The sequence below is a fragment of the Pinus tabuliformis genome, chromosome 4_1 (assembly GCF_031772625.1).
Source record: "Pinus tabuliformis cultivar Carrire ecotype Pingquan chromosome 4_1, CPIR1, whole genome shotgun sequence".
NCBI lineage: Eukaryota > Viridiplantae > Streptophyta > Pinopsida > Pinales > Pinaceae > Pinus > Pinus tabuliformis.
The window spans coordinates 72,899,078-72,921,150 of NC_142303.1; the positions used below are offsets into that span (position 1 = coordinate 72,899,078).

At 41.7% G+C, this 22,073-nt stretch overlaps 1 protein-coding gene across 4 annotated transcripts in view; it reads left to right on the forward strand.

The window, feature by feature from the left end:
* Nucleotides 1-22,073, forward strand: part of LOC149174211 (uncharacterized) — a 130,638-nt gene that overhangs the window by 44,009 nt on the left and 64,556 nt on the right. The window contains exons 2-4 of one of the 4 annotated variants that reach the window (XR_016258473.1): nucleotides 20,759-20,819; nucleotides 20,963-21,187; nucleotides 21,282-21,331. Coding sequence is in view for 2 of the 4 variants with exons in the window: in XM_089422552.1 (XP_089278678.1) it covers nucleotides 20,759-20,819; nucleotides 20,963-21,102; nucleotides 21,282-21,331 (251 nt within the window). In the remaining 2 variants the exon portion in view is untranslated. The remainder of the gene's footprint in view (nucleotides 1-20,758; nucleotides 20,820-20,962; nucleotides 21,188-21,281; nucleotides 21,332-22,073) is intronic. The other 3 variants (XR_016258474.1, XM_089422552.1, XM_089422553.1) reach the window with 3 other exon arrangements.

Sequence of the window (22,073 nt, forward strand, 5' to 3'; positions counted from 1 at the left end):
AAAATTTTCCTTTTTTTTTGGCCACTTAGGCCTTGCATATCTAACCTAGATCTATTTTTTAGCGTGCTAGAATATCTCTGCATAACTGAGGAATCAGATCTGAATCCTGATATTTTCTGAATATTGCATTTAAAAGGGTTAGGAATCTAATTTTTTCAATTTGGAAATCTTGTTCTAGCATTTGATAATTTTTGGGCACCTTTTGGCACAAGTCATTGCACTAATAGCGCGCTGATTATTAAATTTTCTTGCTGCTGTAATAAGAGTTTTCAGATATGATATTTCATTGAATATTGCATCTTAAGTAGGCTAAGCCTCATCAATTTACATTGGCAAGTCATTAGGCTACTCATTGGTCATCTTATGTTTCATATGTTTGGCAAAATTCTTGATTTGGAGTGATTTTCTCACTGCTGTCCTATACTTCATCATTAGTACCTTGCTCATGATCAAATTGGCTCATGGTGGTTTATGTTGTTAAGTGCTAACAATTGCTTGTTTTATGTTAAAATTTGAAAGGCTGATAACTTGCACTTAAATCACTCAAACTTTTAAAGCTTCTAATCTCTAATCTCATTGAAGGTCTAAGTTATTTGGCATTAAAATCTAATTGACGTTGTGATTGGAACATTTGCTCTAAGATCATAATACTGTGCTCTTTCATAATGTCAAGAAGCTTTGGTAACTTTATGATTTATCTTGAGAACTTGGCATCTCAAGTTTTATTTCAATTGAGCATCTCTCAATATTGGCATTGTCTAAAGGCATAATTGCGGTGTGAGATTGTTAATTGAATATCTTGGGTAATTGGTATCTTGTGGATTTGACATTGGCACTAAGCTAATTGACACTTTCTTGGTTGTAAGATTGCATTTGATTTACAAGTACTCTTGTCTTTAAAGAGGAAAAAAAATCCTTTCTCATCTAGCCTGAGGGATTCAACCCCTTTATAGTAGCTAACACAGTGACCTTGCAGTCGTCAGAGCTACAGTGTCTACAATACTGGAGGCACTGGGTGGTTGGAACACAGGGGGAGGTATCGTTAATCAAGCCTCTGCTTGCTCTCCGTTGGCTTCCATCCCACAACCTATTTTAAACACTGGTCTCAAAACAATTAAGAGAGAGGTTCCATTTAGACTAGGCATATAATCTAAAAGTAACCAAGATCCTTGCATTACACCTAGCTTTCAGGAATTGCTTCTCATATAGGTTAGTTGAGCATCTAAGCAACAGTTGTCCATCCAGTTACTTGGTCCTAATTTATAAGAAGCAAGAATTTTGACTCCATAAGGCACTGTTCTCATTTTTAAATCCAATTGAATCCTTACGTCTTGCTAAATTAAACCGAGTAGCTAGGCCACTCAACTGTGTCTCCCAGATAAGTAGGTTCCCAACTTGTCTTTCATCCTCTCATTTTCATAGGGTCTACCCCCCATAGCCTCGTGTTGGGAGACAACTAGAACGGAGTGGGTAGGGATAAAAGTAACAACCCCCGCCCCGAGCCATTGTTGCGGTGCTTGTACAATCTGAGCGACAACATGACGCAGGGCCTGCGCAAAGCTAGGTGGACAACTCGTTTTTCAGAGGCAGTCAAGTGTCGGGATTGCTCAGAGAGGGTAATTTCTCTCAGATAATTTTTCTAGTATTATCTCTGCAGGATAGCTAGTATTTGGCATCCAAATTATACTCAGATTACGTCATTGCTGCATAATAATAAAAACCCTCAGATGTTGCACCTGTTTTTCCGCATTGGGTTTTTTGAGGACTTTAGTCCAAAAATAAGTGTGTCATTTTTAAGTGCATGTGCTAGAATATTTCTCAGTTTCCAACGCTATTATTTTCCATAGTATTATTTGTGAAGGTTGAAGTGTGGTTTATTTGATATTTGCGGTAGTAAATAAATTGTTAATTAATTAATAATTAGAAGAATTAATCCCAGTTATAGCAATAGGATTTCAATTGTGACATTTTCACATGGTATCAGAGCGTGATTGATTAGACGGGGAAGCACAGAAGCAGAGATAGAAGAATTCACTGTTCAGAGGGAGCATAGAGACGAATTTTCTGGGGGCTGCACAGAGCCAAAGCCAGACATGAGCAAATTGCTTGAGAAAGTTCGGTTTTTCAGTGCAGGTTGGTGGAAAAATTCGTTTTGTCAGTTGAGTGATTTCGACAGGTAGAGGGAGCAGGAGCAACTCAGATTTTTCGTTGAGCAAATTCCTTGTTTGGGCACAGATTGTATTGCAGCAGGTTGCTGAAGCATAATCAACGCTGGGTGGAATAGAAATAACACACACCGAGGGAAATTTCTCTCAGGGGATTTTGAGTTTTTAGAAATCCAATTTTCCAGTTGCAGATTGGTAGGCTGTGGGTAAAATTCCTCACTCCAGAAGGGAGTGCGTGTAGCAAATCCAATAGCCGAGTAGAGGGAAAGAGGGAGATTTTCGACGAAATTTAGAAATGGCCATAACGGGGCTTAGAGATCAAGATAGGTTGGAAGGAGCCTCGAACTATGTCATCTGGAAGGCTAGGATGTCCTTCCTTTTGGATGAATATGGCCTGAAAGCCTTCGTGGACAATGTGGTAGAAGTACCCCAAGATGTAGATCAACTGAAGGAGTATGGGAAAGAGATGGCGAAGGCGAAGTAAATGATCTTGGATGGACTCTGAGATCATATAGTCTCACATATATCTGGCAAGAATACTGCCAAGGAAATGTGGGATGCTCTCTCCCAGCTATATCAGAGTTCTTCCGAGCAGCGGAAGATGTTTCTCTAGGAGAAGCTGAGAAGCATCAAGATGCAGAAGGGTGAAGGCATAAATCCCTTCCTCATCAGGATTTAGGAGGTCTGTGATAAACTTTCCGCAGTTGGAGAGGCATCTCAACCAACAGAGCTTGTACAGTTGGCACTGAATAGTGTCTCAAAGGAGTGGCAAGTGCTTGTCCAAAGTATCTTGGGCAGAGTCACATTGCCTGAATGGGATCGGATATGGTCCGACCTACAACAGGAGGAATTGAGTCGGGCTCTAGTAAATGATACCATTAGTGGAAGCAGCAACAACGCTGTGAAGGGTGAGAAGGAAGAGAAGAATGTGGCCCTAGCATCAAAGGGTCCCAGTCAGGGACAGGGGGAGAAAAGAATAAAAAAGACCTATCTAAGGTCAAGTGCTTCAGGTGTGGTGAGCTTGGCCACTACAGTACATAGTGTCCTCTTAGAAAGAAGGACAAACAGGACCAGGTGGCAACGTCCGCAGAGATAGATAAATTGTACTCCAGGCTAGAGGAAGATTTCACTATGTTTGCAGCTATACCTCCAAGAGTGAGGTGGGGCGATATGGAGTTATAGTCCCAAAGTTGTAGAGATGGGCAGGGTCCATTGAGGTGTCCTTCTCATGGATCATTACCTTGCTACAGGGGCCCACAAATTTTAGTACTAGGATGGACCAATGTTAGTTTTGTAGTCGAATTCCGGAGTGAGTTGCAAACTAGTGGCTATTAGGTGTTGAGCAGCGTAGTGCAGTGTTGGTAGCAGTGCAAAGTGGCACATTGCAAAGTCAACAACAATGTAGATTCTTCAATAGATAGTGCAGTGGTTAGTAGCAGTCAGGGCTCAGGAGACAACTGCAACAAACATATTTGATTTAGTATTTAGGATGTTTCTCAGTTGCAGTAGTTGCAGTTGCGGCAACAACATATGAGAGGGAGTTGCAGTGCAAATGCAGAGTTGTCAGTAGTACAACAACAACACATATGCAACATCAGAGTTGCGCAGTGGTTGGTGGGCAGTGACAATCAATCACATTGGCCAGACATCAGCAATGTGACAAAAGATAATACAGAGACAGGGTGTTGAAGCAGTAGTGTAGCACTAGAGCACCTTCCTTGCTAAGAGTGAGTGTTAGCTTTTGTATCATCAGAGGTGTTTTAGTCTCGAAACTTTGTGGAGAGACTAAAACACAAAAGTTCTCCATAATCCATAAAGTGTTCTAGGAAATTTCACCTAGAAGTGTCTCAATTATATTTTTAGCCTATTTTTAAATATTTCCTATGTCTAAACTTAGGAAAAGGGGTTAATTAATCAAATTTAATTGAGATAAGGTTCGGATCATCTAGAAACTCACACGGATCTGTTGGGTTGTGTTATATTCTTTCCTTGACTATGGTTGGGCGGACCTAACTATGGTTTTGTACATGGTTTTCGCACATGGTTTTGGATGCGATGGTTTTCGGTCCATCGTATTGGATGCTTCGGCATGTATAAATATGTATTGTAACATTGAAAGAAACATAATGAAAAATCAAGTTGGTAGTCCCGGTTTTGGGATCTAGGGGAAAATCTCTGTGTATATATGTTTTATGTGTTATGCTCTCGCATTGTTTATTCTCTGTTCTTAGAATTTGTATGCAGGTAATTTCTGTACGGGGTTAAAACCTACATTTGGTATCAGAGCTGTTTTAGCTCCAAGGGGACGCCTTTGTTGTTAAGGGGTTTCGCTCGGGCCTATGGTAGACCCTGTTTAGTGGGAGATCTACGGGATCAATTCTGGTGGTGAAAGAAGATGGTGAGCAATGGAAAGATAGAGATCGAGAAATTTAATTGTCAGAGTTTTGAGTTGTGGAAACTCATGATGGAGGATCTGCTGGTGGACAAAGATCAGTGGATCGCGGTAGATCGGGTACTAAACCAACGAGAGTGTCCGATGAAGAATGGAAGAAGTTGGATCGGAAGGCAAAGAGCATAATACGATTGTGTGTCTCAGATTCAGTATTGCTGAATGTATCAGGGGAAGCTTTGGCGAAGGCTTTGTGGGACAAGTTAGGGACTTTGTACCAATCTAAGTCTCTGGTCAATAAACTTTTCCTACGGAAAAAGTTGTATACCCCGAGGATGAAAGATGGAGACTCGGTGACAGAGCATCTGAATGCAATTAATACTGTGGTAAGTCAGCTATTATCTGTTGATATTAAAATTTCAGATGAAGATAAGTGCATCAGTTTGGTGTGTTCTCTACCAGATTCGTGGGATAGTTTGGTTATTGCAATAGGTAGCAATGCAATTGCCTTGCAGTTTGATGAAGTAGTCTCATCCTTGCTGACGAAGGAGATGAGACGGAAAAATATGGAGAGCCAGAATATTGATGCCTTGTCTGTACGAGGACGGTCCCAGAACAGAAACAAAAATAAGTCATCGAGTGGGAGATCTAAATATAGAGGGAGATCTAAATCTCCAGGAAAACCTGTAAAAGTAGTGTGCTGGAAATGCAGAAAGGAAGGGCACTACAAAAGGGACTGTAAATCTAAAGCTCCCGAGAAAAGAAAGGGATCTGATGATGCTCCTTCTGCAGAGGCGAAAACCACCTCAGATGAAGGTGGGGATGTGTACTTGGCTTCTTCAAGTACGCATGTAGATCATGAGGCATGGTTGATTGACTCAGGTGCTTCGTTTCACTTCACTCTCCATAGAGAGTGGTTCTGCGAGTATGAGAAATATGATGGTGGTGATGTCTTCTTGGGGGATGACAGGAAGGCTAGAATCGTTGGTCGCGGAAAAGTCAAGTTGAAGTTGCAAGGTGGAAGGGTTAAAACACTTCTGGGTGTTCTGCATATTCTTGCATTAGCCAGAAATTTGATTTCTATAAGCAAGTTGGATGATGTAGGTGTAAAAATAGTGTTCGAGAAAGATACCTGCAAGATGGTTTGGGGAGCACTGGTATTGATGCGGGGAGTTCAGATTGGAACTCTGTACAAGCTGCAAGGTAGCACTGTTGTTGATGGGTGCAACAGTTCTATGGTTCCTGAAAGTGGAGCAGAAAATCTAGTGGTCTTTGAAGAAAAGACCATGCTATGGCATCAAAGGCTTGGACATATTGGAGAGAAGGGCCTTCAAATACTTCATGGTAAAGGTATGGTAGAAGGTATGACTAATAGCTCTCTGGATTTTGATTTCTGTGAAAATTGTGTATATGGGAAGCAAAATCGGGTGAGTTTCCCCTCTGGTGGTAAGAGGGCGAAACAGATATTAGAACTTGTGCACAGTGATGAGTTTGGACCTGTGAAGGTTCCATCACTGGGTAAGTCTGTGTACTATGTATCATTTATAGATGACTTCTCAAGGAATACATGTGTTGATTTGGGGTAGCATCGAATGTGCTCTAGCCTTGGTGGGAGATATTAAAATAATTAATATTTTTAATGGAGTCCCTAAGTCTAAACTTAGGGAAAATAAAATATTAATGTGTATAAATATAAAACTGTGTTAGAATGGTCCAAAAGTCATGGATCAAGCTAGATCTAATCTTAATCGTTGATTAGGGACTTAATCTCGGCCGTTGATTTGTAACGAGAAAAGTATAAGAGGAGGCTTGAGGGTCACTTGGAGAACATACTGAGGGAGACCAGTGAGTTCAATTTCTGGAGCGGGGTTAGTTGAGAAATTGAACCAGTGGTCTGGAGAGCAGTCAGGAGGCAGCAAGTGTGGAACAGAGAGATGGGAGATCAACATAGAGGCAGACGCAGTGCCAGAGGAAGCGACGCAGAGGTAGCAAAGACTGCGCAGAGCCAGCAATGCCTGCATCATCCACGCAGAGGCTGCAGGAGTGACGCAAAAGGCCAGAGAGGCTGCGCAGAGTCTCAACAGGTTGACACAGAGGGTTTTAGGTCACGTAGAGGTCAGTAGGGCTGACGCTGGGTTCAGAAGAAGTGTTGGAAAATTTGTCTATCTGTGGGTAAGCCAGTTTGGCACCCTGTTGTACTAGAAAATTGCTGAATAATAAAATCCTCCCTTGCTGCACCGATTTTCCCACATTGGGTTTTTCTAGGGACATTAGTCCAAAATAACTGTGTCAATGTGTTGATTCTTGTGCATATGTTTGTTTCTGTATTACGTTGTGATATCTGCAGCAGTATTTATTTTAATGTTTGTTGAAGTAATTTCATGGATAACTTATGGTGAAATAAGTAGGAAAAGTAAATCAGTTGTTGCAGTGATAGAATTTTCACATGGTATCAGAGAAAGTAATCAGAGACAGAAAGGGAAATTCAATTATGGGTCGAGACCACGATGCAGAGGCATCCACCTTAGGGGACTCGCGCAGATTTTCAGAAGATTGCATAAGAGAGAGATTTCGATTTCTCTATGTTGGCTTCCAGGCTGGAAGAAGAAGTGGTGTGCATGACTAGTGCTGCATCATCAGAAGTATGGTATATAGAGAGTGGAGCCTTGTGGCATATGACGGGAATCAGGGAGTGTTTCTTAGAATATCGAGAAGAGAAGATGACCTTTCAGATCACCATGGGGAACAAGGCAAAGTGTACTCCAGTAACAAAGGGTACCATAGTTTTTCAGACAAAATCGGGAGAGTGGTTTTGTGCCACAAATGTGCTGCATGTACCAGGATTGGGGATGAACTTACTTTCCGTGTCACAATTAGAAGGCAAGGGCTATGACGTCTACTTCATCAAGGAAAAGGTATATGTCAAACACCTGAACTGGAAAAAGAAAGTGCAGATCGGGATCAAAAGTAATCGGTTGTATAGATTACAACTAGAATCACCAATGGCACTAATAGGCAGTCATGGGGACAAGGACTTGAACGAACTATGGCACAGAAGGATGGGTCACTTGCACCATGGAGCTCTGAGAATTCTCAGGAGCACTGTAACAGGAGTTCCGGATCTGAGTACGGAATGAGATGATGTATGTAGGGGATGCGCTCTAGGAAAGTATGCCAAGGCGACATTTCCTAGGAGCAAACACAGGGCCAAGAGTGTACTAGGATTGATACACTCAGATATCTATGGACCTATGTCCGTCAAAGCTCTCAGTGGTGCTGAGTATTTCCTTACCTTCATTGATAACCACTCGAGGAAAACTTGGATTTATTTTCTGCAAACCAAGGATGAGGTTTTCTGTCGATTCCTAGGCTCTGGTGGAGAATCTGACTAGGAAGAAAATAAAAGTCTTGCGCTCAGATAATGGTGGAGAGTATGTCGATAAGAACTTCACTAATTATTGCGCTAAGGAGGGCATCAGAAGAGAGTGGATAGCTCCCTACAATCTGAAGCATAATGGGGTGGCAGAAAGGAAAAACATGACTATTGTAGAAGTAGCTAGGGCCATGCTGTATAATCAGGATATGCCAAAATTCCTGTGGGTAGAAGCATGCAACACAACTGTCTATGTTCAGAACATGACTCCTCATTGGGCATTGGGCAAGATTACTCCAGAGAAAGTCTTCACTGGGAAGACGTCTGAAGTCAGTCATTTCAGGATATTTGGGAGTTTAGCATATTGCCGCATACCCGAAGAAAAGAGGAAGGAGCTGGATCAGATTGCAGAAAAGGGATATGTGGTGGGATATAGCGAGAATGCTAAGGCATACAGAATCTATCTTCCACGGAGCAAGAAGGTAGTAGTATGACGAGATTTAAATTTCACGGAGGACAGAGCTTTCAGAAGATCTCGCGAAATGCCTTTCGAGGAGCAGTCGAAAGAGGATTCGTTGGTCATGCCTCTTCAACTAACGGAAGTGAAGAATTCTTCCTTAGGTCAGGAAGATTCTTAAGACGATGAGGAGGAGCGAACAGAAGCACCTGCTGGCAGAGGAAGAACTAGCAGGGAACTTTGTCAGATTCTGCGTGATGCAGAGAACTTCATCGGTGAGCCAAGGAAGAGTAAGAGGGAGCGAAAACAGCCAGACAGATATCAGGTGTTAATAGCTCAGGATGGAGAGCCTGCCAGTTTCAAAGAGGCAGCTCAGCATCAGGTCTGGCTAGATGCGATGGTAGAGGAGTATCACTCCATAATGGTGAACGATGTCTGGGAGGTGGTGTTAAGGCCTCAAGACAGATCTGTGGTAGGTTCAAGATGGATCTAGATTCTATAGGATCAAATATGTTGTAGATGACAGTGTTGAGAAATACCAGGCCATGTTTGTGGCTAAGGGGTATGCTCAAAGGAAGGGATTAACTATGAGGAAACCTTCACCCCGGTGGCCAAGTATACATCTATTAGGACCGTGATATCTCTTGCAGCCCAGATGCGATGGGAGATCCATCAAATGGATGTCAAAACGACATTTCTGAATGGGGTAATAGAAGAAGAGGTATACATTGAACAACCAGAGGGCTTTGAAACTCATGAGAAGAAGTCTCATGTATGCAGACTGAAGAAAGCCTTGTATGGGTTGAAGCAGGCATCGAGAGCGTGGTATGGTCGAATAGATGACTACTTGCAGAAGATGGGGTTTGTCAAGAGTGACGCGGATCCGAATATCTACTATCTAGTCGTAGAGAACGAGCCGCTTATCTTATTATTATATGTGGATGATCTCTTTTTGACAGGATCATCCAGACTCATTGAGGACTGCAAGAAGAATCTAGACACATAGTTTGATATGAAGGATCTGGGATGAATGCACTACTTCCTAGGGTTGGAAGTTTGGCAGCAGAAAGGAGAAATCTTCCTTGGGCAAGGGAGGTATGCTACAGAAATCCTGAAAAGGTTTGGGATGGGAGACTGTAGACCTATGGCTACGCCAATGATCACCAACTGGAAGAAGATTGATGCGTCAGAAGACAAGGATGTCGACCCCACCCTATACCGGCAGCTCATAGGGTCCCTGATGTATCTGGTCAATACCCTCAGTCAGTTCATGGTTGAACCAAAGAGGGCACACTCGGCAGCAACCAAACACGTTCTCAGGTATTTACAAGTAACAATTGATTATGGGCTCTTATACACCAAGGGGAAGGATATCAGGTTGAGTGGATTTACTGATGCAAATTGGGCAGGAAGTTCAGTGGATCGGAAAAGTACCTCTGGGTACTGTTTCAACATTGGATCAGGAATTACCTCCTGGTGCAGTAGGAAACAAAAGTTCGTGGCTCTGAGCTCATCTGAGGTAGAATATATGGCAGCAAGCACAACTTCGTGTGAGGCCATATGGCTTAGAAAACTGCTAGTGAACCTATTTAGAAGAAATATGGAGGTGACAAGGATCATGTGTGATAATCAGAGTTGCATCAAACTCTCTGAGAATCTAGTATATCATGATAGGTCGAAGCATATTGATATCTTGTGTCACTTTGTCAGAGACTGTGTCCAACGAGGAGCTGTACAGTTGAGCTACACCTACAGGAGAATAGGTGGCAGATATCCTCACCAAGGCCCTTGGAAAGTCAAAATTTGACTACTTCAGGGAAAAGATGGGGATGGTAAAGAACCCCTTTCAAAAGTAGAAATGAGTGTGTTAGCAGCACGAATCAAGAGGGAGTTGCAGTGCAGATGCAGTGTTGGGAGAAAGGACCAGCAGTGGCATAGATGCAGAGGGAGTTGCAGTGCAGACGTAGTGTTGGGAGAGAGGACCAGCAGCAGCACGAATGCAGAGGGAGTTGTATAGATGCAGCAGTGGCAATAGCAGAGTCATGGGCAGCAATACAAGATGCAGCAGTGCAGAGGATGTTGGGCAGGGAGGCTTAACATTAGCACGGGCACTGATGCTAGATGATCAGGGTGATACTCAGTGAGGAGTATTACTAGAGCATAGTCCTCGCTAAGAGGGAGTGTTGATTTGGGGTAGCATCGGATGTGCTCTAGCTACGAAAATTGGTGGAGAGGCTAAAGCACATGAGATCTCCAATACCCAAAAAGGGTTTGGGCAGATTCTAAACAGTGTGGGAGATATTAAAATAATTAATATTTTTAATGGAGTCTCTAAGTCTAAACTTAGAGAAAATAAAATATTAATGTCTGTTAATATAAAACTGTGTTAGAATGGTCCAAAAGTCATGGATTAAGCCAGATCTAATCTTAGCCGTTGATTAGGGACTTAATCTCGGCCGTTGATTTGTCAATGAGAAAAGTATAAGAGGAGGCTTGAGGGTCACTTGGAGAACATACTGAGGGAGACCAGTCAGTTCAATTTCTGGAGCGGGGTTAGCTGAGAAATTGAACCAATGGTCTGGAGAGCAGTCAGGAGGCAGCAAGTACGGAACAGAGAGATGGGAGATCAACACAGAGGCAAAAGAGGCAGACGTAGGGCCAGAGGAAGCCACGCAGAGGCAGCAGAGACTGCGCAGAGCTAGCAGGGCCTACATCATCCACGCAGAGGCTGCAGGAGTGACGCAGAAGGCCAGAGAGGTTGCGCAGAGTCTGAACAGGTTGATGCAGAGGGTTTCAGGTCACACAGAGGTCAGTAGGGCCGACGCTGGGTTCAGAAGAAGTGCTGGAAATTTGTCTATTTGTGGGTAAACCAGTTTGGCACCTTGTTGTATTAGAAAATTGCTAAATAATAAAATCCTCCCTTGCTGCACTGGTTTTCGGGTTCCCACATTGGGTTTTTCCGGGGACATTAGTCCAAAATAACTGTGTCAATGTGTTGGTTCTTGTGCATATGTTTGTTTCTGTATTACCGTGTGATATCTGCAACAATATTTATTTTAATGTTTGTTGAAGTAATTTCATGAATAACTTATGGTGAAATAAGTAGGAAAAGTAAATCAGTTGCTGCAGTGATAGAATTTTCATAACATGGATATATTTCCTCAAGAAGAAATCTGAAGTCTTTGACAAGTTTAAAGAATTTAAGGCTTTGGTGGAAAACCAGACAGAGAAGAAGATAAAGGTGTTGAGGACAGATAACGGTGGAGAGTTTTGCAGCGAGGAATTTGAAGAATTCTGTAAGAAGTGTGGTATAGCACGATAAAAGACTACTCCATACACACCTGAGCAAAATGGAGTTGCAGAAAGAATGAACAAGACATTAATGGAAAGGGCAAGAAGCATGCTCAGTGGTGCCGGGTTAGGACAAGAATTCTGGGCAAAGGCGGTGGAGACAGCATGTTACCTGGTCAACAAATCACCTTCATCAGCATTGGAGGATAAGACTCCACAAGAGGTATGGACTGGTAAGAAACCCTCTTTCTCATATCTGAGGGTATTTGGATGTGATGCATATGTACATGTTCCAAAGGAGAAAAGAACAAAGTTGGATTGTAAATCTGAAAAGTGCATCTTTATTGGGTATAAGGATGGTTTAAAGGGTTATAAGCTTTGGAACCCAGTAACAAGGAACGTTGTGTACAGTCGAGATGTGGTGTTTAGAGAGGTGAAAAATGTTATTAAACATGAAGTCCCATCAAAGGAATCTGAGAAGATAGAGTTTGAGCTAAAGGAAGAAGAATCAGACTCTACAGTAGAAGAGGAATTAGAAGATGAAGAGCCACAAACTCCAGTTGTGAGAAGATCAGTTTGAGAAAGAAGGCAGCTAAAAAGGTATAGTCCATCTGCTTTCTGTTCAAATTCTGCTTTATCTATTACCGATGATGATCCCAAAACTATGAAGGAAGCAGTAGATTCAGAGGATGGCAAACTCTGGAAAGAGGCCATGGTTGTTGAAATGGCATCTTTGCACAAAAATGAGGCATGGGATCTTGGTGGATTTGCCGGTTGGAAGGAAACCCATTGGCAACAAAGGGGTGTTCAAGAAGAAGACAAATGCAGAAGGAAAGGTGGAGAAATACAAAGCTTGGTTGGTTGCAAAAGGTTATTCCCAGGTGCCAGGAATTGATCTTGGTGATATTTTTTCTCCTGTTGCCAAGGTAGCTTCTATTAGATTATTGTTATCTGTTGTTGATGCTTTTGATTTTGAGGTAGAACAGATGGATGTGAAGACAATATTTCTTCACGGGGATCTGGAAGAAGAGATCTACATGAAGCAACTTGAAGGTTTTGCGGTGAAGGGTAAGAAAGAACAGGTATGTAAGTTAAAGAAGTCTCTGTATGGGTTAAAACAGTCACCAAGGATGTATCAGGAATTTGATACATTTATACGGGGACTTGGCTTCACCAGAAGCAAAGTAGATCACTGTGTGTATTTTAAATTAATTGGTGACCGTGTTATTTATCTGGTCTTATATGTGGATGATATGTTGTTGGTTGGACATGACAAAGAAATTATCCAGGATTTTAAGACCTAATTGTCCTCCAAATTTGACATGAAAGATCTTGGTGCTGCAAACTATATTTTGGGCATGGAAACTAAAAGAGATTGGGCAAAGAGGAAGCTCTGGTTAAACTAGAGGAAGTATGTCGAGATAATATTGCAGAGGTTTAATATGCAGGATAGTAAACCGGTGAAGGTTCCTATTCCTGTAGGTGTAAAGTTATCTGCTGAACAGTGTCCCAAGACACAAGAAGAGGAAGAGGACATGTCCCGTGTTCCATATGCAAGTGCAGTTGGTAGCTTGATGTATGCGATGGTTTGTACTAGACCAGACATTGCACATGCAGTGGGAGTATTGAGCAGGTTTATGTCAAAACCAGGGAAGGAGCATTGGATAACAGTGAAACGGGTTTTCAAGTATTTGCATGGCACTAGTGATTATGGTTTGTGCTACCAAGGAAGACCAGGATTGGACAAAGTTGTGGATATTCGTGGCTTTGTTGATGCAGACTGGGCTGGAGATCTGGATCAGAGAAGATCTACAAGTGGGTATTTGTTTAACCTATTTGGAGGTGTAGTGAGTTGGATGAGTAAGAAACAATCTGTAGTGGCACTATCAGCTATAGAGGTAGAATACATGGTAGCCACTCATGCAAGCAAGGAAGCAGTTTGGTTGCAAAGATTGTGTTCAAGCATGGGGTTAGAACAGGGAGTTATAAGGATAGACTGTGAAAGCCAAAGTGCAATTTTCTTGGCAAAGAACCTTGCTTACCATTCAAAGACAAAGCACATTGATGTGCAATATCACTTTGTGAGGGATATGAAAGAAGACAAAAAGGTGTTGCTGGTAAAGGTGGACACTTTGAAGAATACTGCAGATGCATTGACAAAATCTGTGAGCTCTGAGAAGTTCTCTTGGTGTAGAGAAACAATGGGCGTTGCAGGGCTGGATAAATGACTAAGCTCTCCTGTGGCCCCCTGTGGAAAGAAAACAACAAGTGGGAGAATGTTGGGTTGTGTTATATTCTTTCCACGACTAGCCTACCTAGTTAACCAAGGGTTACAGGGGAGTTGGAGCCCCCCCTTCGTTGCGCCGATTGCGCAATAAGGGGGGGGTCACAGGGGGTTTGAGGGGGGCGGATAGCCCCCCTCTACGGGGTTCAGGGCAACGCCTTGGGGAAATTTCTTTTGAACCCTATATTAGGTTGAGCAAACCTACTTATGGTTTTGTGCATGGTTTTCGCACATGGTTTTGGATGCGATGGTTTTCGGTCCACGGTATTGGATACTTCAGCATGTATAAATATGTATTGTAACATTGAAAGGAACATAATGAAAAATCAAGCTGGTAGTCCCGGTTTTGGGATCCAGGGGAAAATCTCTATGTATATATGTTTTATGTGTTATGCTCTCGCATTGTTTATTTTCTGTTCTTAGAATTCGTATGCAGGTAATTTCTGTACAGGGCTAAAACCTACAGGATCGTTAGGGAAATAATGTTAGCCATTGATTAAGATTTAATCTTAGCCGTTGGAGGTCCAACAAAAGATTATAAGAAGAAGCTGATGGGTAGATGGAGAACGCACACACAAGAGATCTATTTCCTTAGAGAGTTCGATTTTTCTAGAGAGCAGCTGTTGCCAAAAGAGTTCGAGCTTTTGAAGGGAAGGAGAGACAAAGAGGGGCAGGGAAAGTGAGGTCCAGAGGAATCTTTTCCAAATCCGGCAAGTACATTGCAGAGAGGCCGAAATTTCTCTAGGAGGCTGCGTAGAAGCTACAGAGGGCAGTTCAATTTTGCTGGGGTGACACTAGTTATCAGTTCTAGAGGCCGGAAGACATTTCCATAGTGCTAGAGAATTAATCCCAGTTGTTGCAATAGGATTTCAGTAGTGAATTTTTCACACCTATATTGGTCCACTTGCATCATTGAGGAACCCATGATTGTCCCAACCCCTAGTGGGCGATGAACTGCCCAACCTTAAGGGGGTATTCATTGCTATATCATTCACGCCATGCTCTCATCCCTTGGAGCCCTGAGCAATTGTAAAAGAAAAATCAATAAAAGGAAAAAGGCATATGAAGAAGGGTGGAAAAACAAAGGCCGGGGTAACTCATGTACCACGATTGCTGCCTCCTACATCTATGTACCCAAGTGTGTGCTTTCCTCATCGTAACTACCCTTGTACCATGGCATGTGGCTTGGAGCCTTCCCCTAATGCCCCACTTCGTTCCATCATTATATCACATGACACCTGCCACATGGCGGATGTACCATGGACCTGTCACTCCCTTAGAGGCTGAAACTTCCTAATAGGCTCCTTGATTAACCTCCTTTTTGAACATCGAGACACTTGTACACTCTAAAACCCATTGTGGAAGGGCATGCTACTATGAAGTGCCCACTTGGTTCCATGATTTGTAAGCTTATTTGCTCAATTACAGTAATGATTTGTTGTATTAGAAGGTGAGGAGCCACGTTGGATCTTATACAGGATTGCAGGTGGGTCTTCATCTTAGGGTTTGGTTTCCCTATACGGTGTCCAAGCCCTCCAGAGGGTGATATTGGCACTTGTAGGGTGTGCGTTGAGAGCTATGGGCCTCCATTATAGTTGAGAGCAGATAGCCATGCCATGGGAACCTTTAGTACCATTCATTGCTCGCTCGTGTTCCACTTGTTTGATGATGGTGATGCACCTGGACCACCTTGCCCAACCAGCTACACACTTGCACCACACACTTGGCAGTTGATCAAGGGACCAAATGAGGTTGTGTCTCACCATGGGAGAAAAAGGGAGGGCTTGCATCATTGTTCCAACCCTTGTAGAAATGATATAGGCTTGTTCGGTCCACTTGGAGACCCATGAGGATGATTTTGTGCCCCCACAACCATTTGGGAGCACCACAGGTCATTTGCTTGGAGATCAAGGGACCATTCCCTTCATCGCTATTTGTGGAGCCCTTCCACTCATTTTGGCCCATGAAGGACTTCACGATGCCTTTCAAACGACCCTCGTAGCTATTGTATTACCATTTCTGCCCTCTTGAGAGGCATATTTTTCATGTTATAGAGCTATTTGTTGGGCTTGTCACCAAAGGATGTTATTTTGCACATTATGTTATTATTAGGGGCATCATTAGGTCCGATTAGGCAAATTGAACCCTTAGAGGATCATATATATTGATGAGAGGATCATTTCATTCCTCATCATCACTTGGATTTGTATCTATCTCTTCTTGAGAACTTTGCTATACCTATTGATGGACGAATTGGAGAAATATTGATGCATTTCGATGTTTGGATATCTTTTCTTGGTCTTGGAGCTTCAATTTTGTCTCTATTTGATGATTGGATATATTCGCTATACTTGTATTTGCTCTTTCATGGTTTATCTCTCTCTCTCTCTTGTATAAATCTGAAATTGTGCCCTAATTGAATGCGAATTGGTGAAATTTTGATTTTATGAGGTGTTGCATATGCTGCATGTTTGGGTATGGTGAATGAATGTTCCTAGGGGTAAATTATCTCCATAATTACCTTGAGAAGTCATCAAATTCCTCAATAAGAAGTATAAATTCCTTTGGTAACCTAGTTGCTGCTTTTTAAGGCCATGCCAAGTTGCCATAGGACTCCTTGATTGGGTAAAAGAACTCCAAATTTGAAAGCACATTGACTCCATTCTCACAATAGGTAAGGCACTAATCTTATCCTTGGTGATCACCTGAAAGAAAATTTCTCTTCACCTTTTTTCCTTTTTCTAAGCCCTAAATATAGAGGTCTCCTGGGGCATCAAGAAAAATCTTTTAGAGCCGTCCATTCTGAGAGCTAGTTGGACTACAATTGCACTGAGGTTTTCCCTAGGCCCTCACAAAGTTTGAAGGAATTTCCACGGCTAGATTTGGGAATATCTCAAGCCTTAGCTCCAACTTTATTCTTGTTCCTGGGTTTCCTTGGTTAGAGGCTTCCTCAAGGGTCATTGCACTAAAACTCAAGTGAAATCTAGATTCATTGACCCTCTTCTTCTCCCTTGCTTGGTCTAGATCTTTTGTTTGAAGTTTCATCCGGAACCCTAGACTTGGCTTGGGTCCACTTGGGCTTCTTTGTGGTCCCAAATCTTCATGATTCATTATTTCGAAAAGGCCACCTAGAAACCTTCTTTCCTTAGGAATCCTAGGACTAGGGCATCCTTTAAGCCTTTCTTCGAGAGCCCCACACCTTGCTTCTGGAATAAGTAAACCCTATCATTTGAGTCTCTCCTGTGAATGGGCCCTTGGAATCACTATCTTGTTGAAAAATGTGTAACTAGGTTCGGTCTTCATAAGTATGAAATGTATTCATGTAAAATATAAAATGAAAAGAAATTATTATTATTGGAGCATGGGTTTCATGCTCAAGTTCTTTTATTTTATAGGTCAAGCACTCATTGAGTGCTTCTAGGGTTTGTCCTAGGTTTAAGAGTCATTGTCATATATTGAAGACCCTATGGGCACATTGTATCTTGTAAAGAAAAAATTATTTTGTCTTTAAAGTGTCAAAATACCTCCAAGATCAAGTCGGCCTACATGAAGAGCCATGTCTACCCTTGAAGAAGCCTATATATAGAGAGGAACTCGTCCTCCATTAGACACACTCACTCACATCTCATTCTATGCGAAGAAGAGGACTAAGAAAGGTTGAAGAAGAAGGACGAAGAAGAGGTCGAAGAAGGTTGAAGTGCTTGGGCTAGTTCTCTCTCTCCCATGTGCAAGTCGAAGCTAGGGTTTCTGCGCTGGGGCTATCTTTGGTTCGATCTTGGAGGAAAGAGAGAAAGGAAGTCAAGCGAAGGTCACTTAGGGTGTCTCACTAGCCCTAAGTCTCAAGGAAAGGCAAGCGAAGGGAAGAGGAGGCTATACGAAGGAGATTGAAGTCTCTAAGAGGAGCAACAACAGTTGCCGGGAGACAAAATTTCGGATCTACAGTAGGAGGTCAAAGTTCTTGCAGTAGGAGGCCGAGTTGATCTTGATCTTGGAGGGTATTTGTCTGAGTCACTAGGTCATGGTATTCATCAATTGAAGGATCTATAAGAAGAGGAGATTTAAGGGTTTTCCCCTCAAGAGGAGGGGTTTTGGCCCTGGCTTGCAACCTATATGCTATGTCACTATTCTTATTGTTTTGGTAGCTGTTTGATGTATCTCACACTGTAATAATAAGGAACAAAGCTAATAAGGTAAAAGGTAACACAAACAATTATCAAGTTAAAGAGAATTAACATATTCACTACCCTATTGAATTCTCAACATATCTATCCCATCATTGACTTATCATTCGTTGTGATTTCCTTTATACCGGGAATCCTCCCATCGATGAAAGTCCGTAAATAGTAGGGGACATTGATTGAGGTGACAGTGGGTCCTTGTCCCATTGTCTCCACTTGGTCTAGTAGTTTCCCCTTTGGAACCCATCCTAGGATCGCTGCTAGATTGAGCGGTAACATGGACCTCACACATCCCAATCAGCTTATCATACATTTCCTTTGACTTCTTCAATTTTGCAATATAAGTAATCAAATGGTATCCCAAAGAATTAATAACAATTTTCTTGGCCTTGACCTCACCTTTCTTGTATTTGGCTTTGACAACAACGGAAGCATTCTCTGGAGGCTCAGGTACTTTCCCTTCAATGTATTCCAAAACATCATTCTCATCCAAAGTCACATCCAACTTGGTCCTCCATACAACATAGTTATATGAGTCATTTAACCTTCTCTTCAATCTTGAAGTATGATGTTGACATCTTGGCAAAGTCAAATAATCTTCAGCAACGGATCAGATATCGTACAAATGAGTGATTTCTCTTTCTCTTGTCTTCTTAGCAATCAATTTATCCAATCTATTCAATATTCGAATGATAGTAAGCAATTGTAGATAGAATAGTAATCCAAATACACAATAGAAGACAACCAAGAACATAAACAAGAGAGACACAAGATTTGGTCAAAGGCCAGGGAAAAACCTTAAAAGGGGGGAAACCCTTTCCAAATTGTTCTTCTATTAGATTGTCATCAAATGTTCAACAAAGAGATACAATATTCAAGCACATCAACAAAGAGTCAAAGGTCAACGACTTTGACTATCCAAGCAACCAATCAATATCTAGTCAATGATGAGCCAACAAGTCAAATCTGATCCAAAGTAAAAGTCTGCAAATCTGGTCAAAGTCAACAACAGCCCTAATCTGTCAATAGTCAACAGTCCTACAAACAGTTCGGTCAAAACAGCAGCAAATTTGGCCTTCCAAGATTGGTCAAACCAAGTCAAAACAATCAACAAAACTCCCACAGAAATTGGTCAAAGTCAACTTGTTGACCTGCAGAAACCCTAGCCCAAAATTTGAAGTTAATCCTAGTCAAAATACTCAGAAAATCTCGGTCAAATCAACAGTCAACTCAGCCTCCCAAACAGATCAGAAATTAGGTCAAACAATGTCAATACCTCCACGGTCAACGCTTGTCAGATGTCCCAAACAAAAGTCAAACTCAGTCAACAAATTCTCTCTCTCTCTCTCTCTCTCCTTCGTATGTGTGGCCTTGGACTTGCAATTTGAGAGCTATACGAACCATCCAAGAGAAGAATGTGATGTGTTATGATGCTCCAAAGTGATGTGACACGTGGTCTATTTATGTGGTGGAGGAGAGCCAATTTTTCCTTTAGGCCGACCTGTACCTTTTGTGAAGATGTGGTTTTATAATAAAAATAATATTTTTCCATGTCTATATTAAATTTTTCCAAGGGCAAGTCGGGTCTTCATCAAATAAGGAAGGCTTCCCAATTGAGGGAATTTGTCCCTGAGCTGCCAAATTAACAAGTCTCCATCAATGTGATAGAAAATCATAAGATGGACCCTCATACAATGCAAGTTGTAACAAGGAACACTTTATCTCAAATATCTCATTTATGCTGAGGTTCTATGGGATACCACTCCCTGTTCCCTGATTTTGGAGGATAACTCATCACCATGTTTCACTATCATGATCAGAGACGTCTAGCTTTATACATGAGAGGCATCATACATAAGTAATTGATCTGGAGGGACCATTGTAGACCCTACACCACTAGGTTCATTACCTTCTTGTTCTGGCCTATCTCACTATCTGGAGGTGTTAAGTGTTGTGCAGACTTCCCCACCATGGATATGAAGGATGTTAGATATGTGAGGCGACACAAATCCTCCTGCTATGCCGGTAGATGCCGCACCTCCAGGAGGTCATGTGGTCATACCTACTCCTTATACAGTGCTGTCCCCTAGCCTGGATTGAGTGGTAAGACACCTATCACTAGTTTCTTCTCTTTGGCCTCAAATGCTAGGGGAATTTTGATGGAATGCTCTCATGCTACGAGCTCTCCCAGGCAACCCTTCAGCTCGTAGCACTCTCCAAAGGACATCATTTGGCTTTGCATGGGTTCCTCCACAGGATTGATGATGAAAATAATGTTTATACTCTCTCCTCTTCTATTTCTCTCTCTGATATTGAGTAATGTCCACTCCTATCTAAGGTTTCACCTTTTTTGGTACACCCTTTCTCATCTGTTTCTCCGTGTTGTATATTTTTGTCTTTTAGCATTTATGAGTGATCTTGGCACTCTCACCAACAATGTTCAGTGGCTGTATTTTCTAGGTCCATAGAACTATTCTTTGGTCATTCTTGGACATTAATAAAATTAACTTATTGTATGTCTATCCTTGCTGCATACATGATAGTTCAAATGCCTCCACCTTTACATAAATGTGAGAGAACTTTTAAAATCCTTGTCTGACTGTGTATGCTGTTTTTTCAAGGAGTTACGCAGGAGACGTTTGCAGATTAAAAAAACTACTTCAAGCTTTAAAAAGATAAAAGGTACACTAAGTTGTGCATTTAAGGTATTGATTTGTTAATTCTGTCTGCTTATCAGGAGTAATAGTACATCTTTTGCAAAAGTCAATCTTAATACTTAGAATGCTCAAATCTATGTGAATTCCAATTACATTCACTTGCTAAAGGAAATACTACTGCAGATAAAGCCTCCAAAGCTAGTGAAATTATCACTAAGGGTGATATTACTCAAAAAGATCGAGAAAGCATTGTTCCAGAAGAATCGTATCATTATGTTAAGAATGTTGATGTCCATAAAACAAGCAAGGTAAACAACTTTTGTTTGACAATATGCATGTGAGAGGGACTTGGCAGCAAAGCAGAGTGTTCTCTAACAAAGATCATGAAAGAAAGTTGTTGACCTTTCCTTTTTCCTCTTTGTTTTTTCTTACCTGACCCTTTTATTTTTCCCTTGTTTTTCCTTACTGGCTAATTGTTTTATTTCAGGAACAAAATGTGCCATTGCCACGGAAAAAGCGACAGAAGCTACATTGGGGGTATGCATTGTACTTTGCTGCTTAGGAATAAAAATGAATAACAAGATGAAGGTTTTCTGGTGCTGCAAAACAACTTATGCCTGTTTACCATTATGTTACTTAGATGAAGCATTTAAAGTATGTTATTTGTTATCAGATCCCTGTAGCCATAAGGTGGGAAAATTAACTTATGACTGTTTTCTGGTGCTGCAAAATAACTCGTGATTGTTTACCATTCTGTTACTTGGTGGATGAAGCATTGTAAGTATGTTGATTATTATCAGATCCCTGTAGTCATAAGGTGGGTGTTGCCTCAAAATCTAGCAGGTCTTGTGAGAGAACTCATAAGACAAGGGCTAGACCTTGTTGCAACCATGAGGTAGACTGCCAGTGTCACCTCAGCAATCCTCCCCATGCTCTTTAGTGGAATTTCACTGCAAGGGAGTTTTCCCAGTGCTCACATAAGAGGATATTCAATGTTATATGGTTCAAGGTGAATAAAGTGTAGGCTAGGTGGAGCTACTTCAAAGATGGACAATGGCTTAAGACTCTTAAATAAGGAAAAGCGTATCATGCACCCAAACTAGCAAAGGCACGTATGACCTAGGGTTTGTTGCCGCAAAATCTAGTAGGCCTTGGAGAGGGAAACCATACAAGTTTTAAACTAGACCAAGAAGCAACAATTGTGAAAAATCGGTGATCCGATTCCTATTGTAGCAAACTAATGATAATTCTCCTATTTGTTAAATTAATTTAAACAAAT